The 11577-nt window shown below is 40.9% G+C and overlaps 1 protein-coding gene across 2 annotated transcripts in view; it reads right to left on the bottom strand.

The window, feature by feature from the left end:
• The window catches only part of prkacaa (protein kinase, cAMP-dependent, catalytic, alpha, genome duplicate a), a 24977-nt gene that overhangs the window by 6143 nt on the left and 7257 nt on the right, over positions 1–11577 (bottom strand). The window contains exons 1-8 of one of the 2 annotated variants that reach the window (XM_016538956.1): positions 8239–8726; positions 5485–5546; positions 4910–5038; positions 4735–4833; positions 1721–1803; positions 1145–1271; positions 858–953; positions 655–777 (exon numbers count right to left, since the gene is read on the bottom strand). In XM_016538956.1, coding sequence (XP_016394442.1) covers positions 655–777; positions 858–953; positions 1145–1271; positions 1721–1803; positions 4735–4833; positions 4910–5038; positions 5485–5546; positions 8239–8392 — 873 coding nt within the window. In that variant the 5' untranslated portion in view covers positions 8393–8726. Of the gene's footprint in view, positions 1–654; positions 778–857; positions 954–1144; positions 1272–1720; positions 1804–4734; positions 4834–4909; positions 5039–5484; positions 5547–8238; positions 8727–11577 lie in introns of those variants that run through there. The other variant, XM_016538957.1, reaches the window with a different exon arrangement.

Below are 11577 nucleotides of genomic sequence, written 5' to 3'. Positions count from 1 at the left end.
GTACAACTGCAGGCGCAAGCTACATTAAAGTGATTATTACGTTTTGAATATGAATATTTTTCTTACAAAAACGCATCGATTCGCTACAGGAGGCCTTTGTTCACCCCCCAGAGCTGTGTGAGACACTTTTTTTTGTGGAAGGGTGCTTTTTATTTCACATCTTTTTAACTGAAGGAATGCAACACCCGCTAGTAGTACAATGATAGAGCTTGAAAGATCAAAGACAATTTTTAATTTAACTCAGACTGGATTCGTCTGAAAGAAGAAAGTCATATACACCTAGGATGCCTTGAGGGTGAGTAAAACGCAGCCTAATTTTCATTTTGGGGTGAACTAACCCTTTAAGACTGGTTTTGTGCTCCAGGGTCACATTTAATAAATTAGTTATTTCATTTTTATTTAGCTTTATTTGTATTTCAGTTTTAGTAAACTTATTTTATTTCAGACAGTTGCCTAAGCAAGTATTTCATCTAATATTTCTATTTTAGCTTTATTTCAAGTTTATTTTAGCTTTATTTCAAGTAACGAAAGAACACCAGTTCAGATAAATAACAGCACCACTGACACGCGTGTGTGGTGAAGAGTGGCCACTGAACTATATGACATCCAGCACCAAATCATCCCACTGCAGTGATATTCTGTCGCAGCGCTCACCTTCCCAGAAACAATCTTCTCGTAGATCTGGATGGGCTGGTCGGCAAAGAACGGAGGGTAACCGGCAGCCATTTCATAGATCAGCACACCCAGAGCCCACCAGTCCACTGCTTTATTATAACCCTGAGAGACACAGAGAGCTGGAGTTATGCTGAAATGGCTTAAACTGCAGTTAAAACAAGAAAAGCAGCTTTGGTACTCACTTTACTGAGGATGATTTCTGGCGCCAGGTACTCGGGTGTGCCACACAGTGTCCAGGTCCTGCCCTTTACACGTTTAGCAAATCCAAAATCTGTTACCTGAGAAAACAGCAAGAATGAGTATAAATATTGCATGTATACATCTGTAAAAAGCATGTGAGTGAGCCTGTATGGCCTTAAACAGTGACTCAAACACAAGGCAGGTATATTCTTTGCAGTCATGTGACATTCTTGGAGCTGCTACCATTACATTACATTAAGTCATCTGATCTTAAACCCTGCGTGTTTACCTGTATGTAGCCCTGCTGGTCTATGAGCAGGTTTTCAGGCTTCAGATCTCGGTAGATAAGATCAAGTGAGTGAAGGTATTCAAAGGTCAGAACTATCTGGGCGGCGTAGAATCGGGCATGAGGCTCACTGCACCAGACAGAGACAGACAGACACAACGTGAATGTACAGAGATCATCGGACCTGCACGCACGCTCATTATACAAGAATGAGATGGTTAAATAGTTTTAGATGAAGCCTGTCACGTATCAGGAACCTGCTGCCACTGTTTGACATGTCATGTCAACTACCCTAAAATATCATCATTAACTGAACTGAAAATAAACAACCTAAACAATGTGAATCTGCATTTTTTTTTTTCCCATTCTGAAAAAATTCTTGCAAGCAAGTCTTTTAACTATTTGCGTTTTCTGGTCAAGAACCATGCACTTAGACAGAATTGATCTTTTACATGTACTCCTTTCATCAGTGGATGTGTGATGATAATTAAAAAAAATACATATTTGGCAATATGCAAAAGAACCCAGTCACGTATTGCAGTCAATGACTGTTATGCAATGCGTCGGGTGATTACTCACCTGAACCGGCCGATTCTACGTAAGTGAGAGAACATCTCTCCTCCAGGAACATACTCCATTACCATATACAGATTAGTATTATCCTAAGTACAGGACACACAAAAGAAAGAGCACAAAAGCATTGAGATATAACCACACACTACCACTCAAAAGTTTGGACTGATCAAAAATACATATTGCAAAATATTATTACAATTAAACTGTCTTCTATTTTAATATATTTTAAAATGTAATTTATTCCTGTGATCAAAGCTGAATTTTCAGCATCATTACTCCAGTCTTCAGTGTCACATGATCCTTCAGAAATCATTCTAATATGCTGATTTGCTGCTCAAGAAACATTTATGATTATCATCATCATCAATGCTGAAAACAGTTGTGCTGCTTAATTTTTTTTGTGGAAACCTGATAAATTTTTTCAGGATTCTCTAATGAATGGAAAGTTCAGCAGAATAGCAGTATGTCTTTACTGTCGTTTTCGATCAATTTAATGTGTGACTCAAAACTAGGGATGCACTGATACCACTTTTTTCAGAACGAGTCCGATACCGATACTTTCATTTTTGGTACTCGCCGATACCGATACCTGTATTTTCACAGCATTTTTTATTTTTATTTTTTTAATATTGGGTACAGAAACAAAATAATAGTAATAATAATACGAATCATGCTAGTTGGCTTCATTTAGCAAACAGATACTACATTCAGTTATTTCCACACTTTATACCTGTTAAAATGTATTGTATAAGCTTTTGTTACTTTCACTGTTCATTTTAATGGCGCATTAGAGCTGCTCCATTGCAGCAGCTCAATACTGTAATCACAAAACGTTTTCCTAAAATAATGCAAGGAACCACTCGTTATACATTATACGAGTGCACGCATACTATTTTGGTGATGTAATTTGCGTCACGCGCAGTGTACATGGACCCTCGCGTACGAGTAAAAACCGAAGTATACTTTGGCCTTAAAGCAAGCTAAACATAAGCAGACCGCATGCGTTTGTATTGGTGCAAAATGCTCTCTCTCGCTCTCCTTACCGTCAAATAACTTTAGTAACTTGTGCATTGTTTTACTCACTTGCTTTTAACATATCCGACGGAACTACAAACTTTCCAGTGATGTCTGTGAGATATTCACTCGACAAGCTCGCGCATCTGTGCAGCCGCGCGCTCAATCCACTCAGCGCGCTCTGCTTATCAGCTCGGGCACATCCGCTATACAGGCGTGAATATTGAATGTTTAACATTATATTAATTACTTACATGTACTTCATAGACATCCTTAATCTCTAATAACTCCATTCTACTCTCTGTTGTTCTGTTTTCAGTGTTTCTTTTTCTGGACACAGCTCTATTCACATGCTGTTTGGTATCGGGGCATTTTTACGACTATGAGTACGAGTACAGGAGAGCAGTATCGGGCCTGATACCAGTATCGGTGCATCCCTACTCAAAACTCATCTACAGGCTGAAAGACTGAGATAGATATTTTTGCTATATCATCCTTCTCCAAATATGCAAGTATACTAGGGGTGCTCCAATCAGGATTTTTGAGGCTGATCACAGAAAGCAGTATCTGCCGATACAGATCACCGATACCGATCTTAAAAAAGCCTTCTTTTTTATCATTTATAACTATTTATAGTGATACTGATTTTTAGACATTTATTCAGGGCCTGAATTTCATTTTTGAAAATGGGGGGGGGAATTCCCCTCTTAGGTGTCTCTTGTGAGAGGGGAAGCAGCACTGACTGCTTTCAAACAGGATTCCGCTACTGATCCGTGGCTGTTTACCACAAACACAACATTTATCCATTATTTTGATTTCAAATCCAAACATTGTCACTGAAATGCTTTTTCAGCATTGCAATTCTTTTTTTTTTTACACAGTACAGTAATACAATCTTTCAAAGACATGTTTAAATAATAAATATAAACAACACATTATGCAATGCTTTTTACTTTTGCATTTACTTTAGATTTATATATTAAGTTGCTCAAGCAAGTGGCAAAACATTTAAACTACTTTTCTTACGTTATCACAAACTTACCATTGACAGAAATAGTCAGCTCTACTGCCTTTTCCTTTTGCACTGAAATCTTTATTAAATGCAATCCTGTGGTTCATGAAGAACTTTGTTTTCCTACCTCCACAAGTGCCATCTATTATTGCCTTGTTCATCTAAACGTGCTCTTTCCCTTTAAACCTAGCCAAAAAGCCATACGTGTTGACCATGAAACACAGACTTTAATAATATGCATTTATGGTGTAATTACTACATTTTCGTGTCAATACAGGTTCATATTTACTGCAAAAAAATGCGCTGTTACTTTAATTCAGCACTTGCAGCGCAGTAAAAATAGACTGGGTGCGGAAACGATCTCTGCACAGCTGCAGACGCACCGCACCTGGAACGCACTGCCGGACAGCAACCGTGTGCAGTGTGTGCATGAGCATATGGTGTCCAGGAGAGTGCGCAAGCGCTGAATGGTTAAACACTGGCAAGAATTTAAAAATAATGCAATTTATAAACTTTAGTGACGATGTGACACTGCCTCGATTGTGCAAGTGACAATTCCTGTGTCAACTGTGCAGCTTGCTTATAGACAGACACGATGTGTGGTGATTTGAAGCCATTTGCGTATTTTGAGAGCGCGCAGTGATTCACTCTCGCTGTTTGTGAAATTACATCTCACACAAGGTTTTCAAATTACTTTATAAGTTATCTAATGAAGAAATATGAAGGCGAGTACCTCACCTTCAGCTTTATTATTATTTCACCCGCACCTGACAGAGACTGAGACGGTGCCGCTGCATGTCATGCCAAACCTCCCACGGCAGCGTCATCAGCTTGAGATCAGTTTTTTGAGATCGGCCTTTTTAGAGACCGCCGATCAATCATCCAAACATGATTATCGGCCGATAATGATCGGTAGCCGATCAATCGGAGCACCCCTAAAGTATACATACACACACACACACACACACACACACACACACACAGCTGGTACCTTGAACGAGTGCTCCAATCGCACAAGGAACGGGAAGCTGACAGCCTGCAGGATGCGTTTCTCATTCAGCGTGTGTTCGATCTGTTTCAGTTTCACCACCTGAAAGACACGAGAAGATGAGCTCTAACATACAGACACACACACCTTTCAGCGGTGATTCCTCAGAGTGGCTTACCTTCTGTTTGTCGAGGATCTTCATGGCAAAATGCTGGCCTGATTCTTTGTGCTTGACTAGCATGACTCGTCCAAACGAGCCAGTGCCTAGAGTCTTCAACCTCTCAAAATGGTCCAGAGATGCAGTGTTCTGTACAACCAGAGAAATAAAGAGGAAGAGAAGATGGAAATTGTTGTTAAATCCATATTTTTATTTTTTTTTCAAAGACAAATTTGAATGTCCCTATATCTATATGGTTTATCTAGAGCAGTCAAACTTACTTGGCAATGATTATTTCACTTATTATCTGAATGTTCACTAACAAGATGATCTACAGTTTAAGGTAGGATTTTCAGAAATGTGAAATACAGTAAATAAATCACATTCACTATACGTCAAATTTTACTTCTATTATTTCCTCAGGGTATGTAGTACAAAAGCTGTGTACTGAAAAATCACAGAGACTCCATTGTTATTATGAAAAACAAACAGCAGGTCAGTTCACCTTGTGTACAGAAGGGGGCGCAATGCAACACGCATGAACTTGTAGGCTGACAAAGTGATTGTGTGCAGTGCAGAAAATGGGATTAACTGACCTGTGCTGGGTTCTCCCATTTCTTTAGGAAATCTTCTTTGGCTTTAGCGAGAAACTCCTTAACTGAAAACGAAAAAGGCAGAAATAATGTGTGTGTGTATTATTTAATTATGTGCACAACAGAATTACATTGCACTTAGAGACATGTCAATGTGCTACAAAAAAGTCTGATGTGATATTGCCATTAGAATCTGTTAAAATGTCAAAACGTAGGACATGTAAAAACAGTCATGGCTATGTGGCAGTCAACATCAAACTTTTACAGCCCCTACAACACATTAAAGTCCAGAGTTGCTGGTCTACCCTTATTTATGACAGCAATTTACATAATTTCGTCAGCTGTGCTGCGTATGAGCTGCTGAAATGCCTGGGAAGACTGCTGAGAACTACTACCTTTTCTACACATCACACTGCATGTACAACAAAGTGAATCTCATGAAAACATTTCACCCTTAAATAAATGTATCCTCATTATTCTTAATTGTGATCTTAATTACATTGTATTACTTTAAAAATACATAAGCAGTTTGCAAATATTACCACTGTTTACATTTTTTACAATTTCAAAAATAGGCATGCTTTTCATATTTTTTTTATGTTGATTAAAAAAAGTATTAATTGATGGAATTCTGCAGCCATATAATACAGGTAATTTAAAGGGAAGGTTCACCCAAAAATGGAAATTCTGTCATCAATTACTCAGCCTTCCAAACCTATATGAGTTTCTTTCTTCTGTGGAGCACAAAAGAAGATATTATGAAGAATATCAGTAATCAAACAGTTGATGGTAGCCATTGACTTCCACAATATATATTTTTTTTTTTACCATACTATGGAAGTCGATGGCTACAGTCAATTGTTTGGTTACCAACATTCTTCAAAATATCTTCTTTTGTGTTCAACAGAGAAAAAAAACTCATACAGGTTTGGAACAAGTTAAAATTGAGTAAATGATGAGAGAATTTTTGGGAGAACTATCCCTTGAACTTCCTATGTATTTACATCTTACATTCACATTTGAGACTATTTTAGCTGAGCATCCTATAATTTGCTGCACTTACATTTCCCCTTCTCCAATCAACTTTTTAATCAAATTACGTTGTTCCTCTGAACAATGTTTGGAATGGCCCATTTTACGTCGTAATTCAGAAGGAAATATATTTTATAACAATTAGAACATTGCTTCCGTTCCTACTTAATAAAGGAAAACTGATTACCTGTTTTTTTTCTCAGAATGAATGAATTCTCTAATTAAACTCCACACTGCTATTATTTTGAAAACACCTCTTTTAATGCATCAGTCAGTTACTCAGAACAAGCAGCATGCATGTCATGCCAGTTGGGTCTGTTGTTTTTCTACACTACTACATCCATAAGTAAATTATTTGCAATGCATTATAACAATTGCAATGCAGAAATATCACTACTGCGAACTACTGGTTCATCAGGTTACTGATGTTGTAAAGTTAAACTAGCATCTCCATTATATATAAATTTAAGTTCCCTACCACAAAAAACACCCAAACAAACTCAAAACTGTGGCCCCCACAGTATTGACCACTTCCATTTTTCATCATGTTTTTTGTGTGTTCAGAGCCTGTGGCAATCACTCTCATTGGCTGTTTGTGGTAAAGGCCTGTTCTAATTTCCACTGTTGTTAAAACCACATCGACTGAGCTCATGTTATCTAATACTTCCTGAGCCCACCATGACAGAACAAGAGCTCAGACCCAAATCAATATCTACTGACTCTCTCGCACTTCATATTTCTCTCACTCTGTGTGTGTGTGTGTGTGTGTACATGTGAGAAAAGTCACAGCATCATAATTTCTGCTTCAGAAACAGTGAGAAAGAATCAGCAATCAGGAGAGCACACCAATGAAGTACTACTTGAGTATTGCTCCCTCTACTCTTTATAGGACTGTGTGGGAACGTTCAGACTACAGGCTCTTCCTCATTCCACACTACCAGCGCTCACTCTGGGGAAATGCGAGCTGTCGTAGCCACTGAGGAGATCCAACTGTTGCAACTGCTGCGCCCAGAGGACAAATCCAAAGAAACGCAGTGTGATTGCTGCTATTGAGGACTCTATCGCAGGACACTCCCACTTGAAGCATTCTCAAAGTGCAATGCTTTTAAATCCGAAGTAGGGGCATTAAACAATCTCTCTCTGCGGTGAAAAAGGCAGACGGCGTAGAGCGAGGTTAGTCACACTCAAATCTACTGCCATTATCTCCAGTCCACAGGCTCCAGGCAAAGCCTGAGAGAGAGAGAAAAAGCCTCACCCCACAACTTCCCGTCAATTCCCCTGCCTTATTATCTCTGAGAGATTCAGGAGTGTCTCTCTCACAAACGCAGTGGTTGATGGGACTGCACACACTCCAGGGTCATATTTGTACTTCATTTAGATAATATGTAGAGGAACTACAGTAGAAGATAGAGGCAGCGGAGAGGACAGTGTCCAAAGTTCACCTAAAATGGATGCTGATCCAATGCTCCATAAAACCGTGCAACAAAAGGTGCTCGAAGCAGATTCAAAACATGGGTAAGGCCTCAGCCGCTTCGCCGTGCAAACAACCCGAAAGAAAAATCAAAGAATTACAACAGCCATACGTAAAAATAGCCCTGCTGCAATTTCATAAATGGCTCAGGATATGAATGATCCTTGCCTTTGTGCTGGCTTCCCTAACAAACGGGTGCCATGACTACCTGAGGGAAATAACCAATTCCCACACAAAGTAAGCTGTGCCCTTACCGTCCACTAGGAGCGTGGGACCCTCCACTGCTCCTTCACCACCACTGCTGCCTCCCCCTCCTCCCTCCACTGATCCTCCCGAAGAACGAGATTCCCCTGAAGAACGAGATTCCCGCTTCCCACCATGCCTCCTGGAGCTTTTTCGGTCACACATGGGCCCTGCCGAGATGGTTCCTCCTTTCTCCTCTTACTCACAGCATCAGGCTCATAGCCCTAGGCATCTTCCTAAGAGGTCCTCGCACACTTGACCCTCGCATCCACTTCAGCTAACAGCTACAGGTGTGCTTTCAACACTGCTTTTGTCTCCAAGTGTGGCCAATGATTCTGTCTGCTGATCCTGCTCTTCCTCTAGTGCCGAATGTTGAACTAAAGCCCTCGCTTTCTGCAGCTCCACTGTGCGGACATCACCCTGGTAAATCAATCCCCCTCATGCTCCGTTTGTATCAATATTTATTCTGTACACAGTGCCATTCCACTCACCCTCAAGTGGAACACACACACCTAAAACGCAAGCACATACACAAACACACGCACTAGATTGATCCAAATAGGGACCTGGTCGCTTAGGGGAGGGATGAACCTATAACAGCAGTGTCTCATCTAATGAAAAACATGGACAATAAATAGATTGTGTGGCAGTTCCTACCAACCTAAACAAAGCAAAGAAATGGTAACTTATTAAAAGTGGAGAAATTAGGGTCAAAAAGACTCCAGCACCTGGAAAAATTAAGTGGGCATAAAGGGTACTGCATTAAGTGCGTCCCATTGGTCCCTCAAACCCTGGCAATGTCTTCTAGTGGACAGAGTCCACAATTGATTAGTCAAATCAATCAGTGTGGCCCTCGGCTGCTGTTGCTCGCGCTGACGCACACCAAAGGGGGTCGGCTATTGGTGCATTGACAGCAAGAGCCCCGCTGTTCCACAAAAACACACACACACACACACACATATCTGAGAGCAGCACCCATTTGCAGACAATGCAGCCTCAGGCCTGGCATTTCAGCCACTTTCAGGGAATAAATGCAGTGGTACAGCAAGAGTAAGGCAAAGACACAGGAAAAGTCAGGGACAGATGGATTTAAAGACTGAGGCAGATCCAGCCACCCTGGCCAGGTGGAGACTCAAGGGACAGTGACACCTTTGGTAAGTCTCTCCCTCCTCCATGACCTCATTTCTCAAGACTATAGGTGCTGCTCTAGTCCAGGTATAATCTCTTTTCAGCTCTCAGATACTTGACACGCTTCCACGGACTGACTTTGTGGATACAGAGTTGGTAAACGTGGGGTATTTTAAGCAAATGTCCATGTGCCCTGGTGGGAATTTGAGATGAGACTTTTAAAGCACACAACAGTCGACCAAAGACAATGCGGAAGAGTTGGCAAAAAAAGGACTGATTTAACAGATGCTATGAAGACACCGCCTGTAAAAAACGTCAAATTGCAAATCTAATGCTTGTAGGGCAATCGCAAACTTTCAAAGAGTCTGGAGTCTGACCCTACAGTCATCTGAGAGTGGATAAGCGCCGGATGAACGGGTAATTTTGTTAGCCTTAATTCATAATTCAGACTGGCAGGAACAGCAGAACACTGGGACCCCAACAAAGCGGGACACACTGACAGGTTTCCCAGGAGACAGACAGCCAGCTTCCCTGGAACTCCTGTATGACGCAGCCAATGCCAGGCAACAGCACAAACATTAGAAGATGAATAAAAAGGGCTTTGTACCCAGGATGTGCGTGTCGGCAGTCCCACATCAATCCACAAAGCACAGCGAGAGGTGCTAATCTAAACACGATCTCCATATCACACATGACTTAAATTTACAACATACTTTCTGTTAAACCCAAATCTCTTTTTGATCCCATTATGAAAAACATCTATAATTCATGGTCAGCCAATATGGGTTTTCAAAAAATATAACATCTATAGAGCAGGATAATCAAAACAATGGCATTTAATGAAAATGAAAGCAAATTTCTAAAATAAACAACATTTACTTAAAATGTAAAAATTAACTGTTTATCCTCCATTGGCTAGACCTCAAATGGTGAAATATAAGCCTGGTTGATATATCATCATCCATAATCAAAGGTGAAGTATTCAAGATGATAATCGGTTGATCTCACACACTAATTTTGGAGTCAGGCCAGCACTTCCCTATAGATCAGATGGGGAGGTAAGCCCTTTAGACATGCAGGTTTCTCCTCCCCCTTTGCCAAGCCCCGCCTTCCACACTTATGTCCAAACACTCACTGTGCCAGCAGCCTTAACCCACATAATGTCTCAGGTCAGTCACTCACTCCAGCAAGAGGCCTCTGACTCATCCTGGGACTGGTTGTAGCCGCCCTCCCCACCGCTAGGTTCTCCGAGACAGGGACCGGCCCGCTGGAACAGCCTCTCTGCCAACCTCTGCAGCACTGACATGGTAAACAGCCGTGAAAGTAAGTGTGGCATAGAGGCATCCGACTTTGTACGGCTGTGTTTCCAAACTCTTTTTACAAAACAGAAGTAAGGATCACTTCTTGTCCGAGACTCTTCTATTTTGACCTCTCTGATGATTCGGGACTCAGGGTAGGCAGGGCTGAACCTTCGCCGTTTCCTTGCCTTCCTGTGCTGGGCTTACACACCCCGTTTCCTCCTGTGGGGTTCCTTGAACAGTCAGGGACTTGTGTTTCCACCACAGCCCACCTATGCATTAACCCTTACTGTCGTACCTTGATCTGATCCACAGCATTGTCTGCCATGTTGTCCTCTCTTGTCCGTGCACACAGTAAAATATGGCCCTCCCCGGCCTGTGGCCCCGGATAGTAGTCAGCACCTGTCTCTAGGGATCAGGGCGGTCTACTGGCGATATGGATGTGAAGCATGGCATGAATAAAGTCCCCTATTCCGACCAGGGGAGAGAGAGCTAAAGCCCACCAAAAAGCACTCCATTTTTGCAACTGAATGTATCAAGCATATTCAAATGACATGCAGTCACATGCAAATAGAAATCCACTCTTCACACATAGATTCTAGCAGCAGCATGCCACTGAGATCCATTTCACACATATCTGTTTCACCAACACCAACTACGCCTTATGCAGGCTAGGCTTAAAAGGCGCCTTGAAAGGTTTTTTACTTTGGATGAAACTGTGCATCAAATATATGGCAGAGGACTTGTATACTGGGTAGTTGACAAAAAACATGTATTTGAACTTTTTTCCAATATCATCATGTATACTGGGTAGTTGACAAAAAACATGTATTTGATCTTTTTTCCAATATCATCATTATTCACCTAAAAGAGATAATATATATATATATATATATATATATATATATATATATATATATGTAT

This window comes from Sinocyclocheilus rhinocerous, unplaced genomic scaffold (assembly GCF_001515625.1).
Source record: "Sinocyclocheilus rhinocerous isolate Xijiao unplaced genomic scaffold, SAMN03320098_v1.1 scaffold1961, whole genome shotgun sequence".
In the NCBI taxonomy this organism is placed as follows: domain Eukaryota; kingdom Metazoa; phylum Chordata; class Actinopteri; order Cypriniformes; family Cyprinidae; genus Sinocyclocheilus; species Sinocyclocheilus rhinocerous.
The sequence above is the reverse complement of the archived record's forward strand: the minus strand, read 5'-3'. Positions and strand labels throughout refer to the sequence as shown.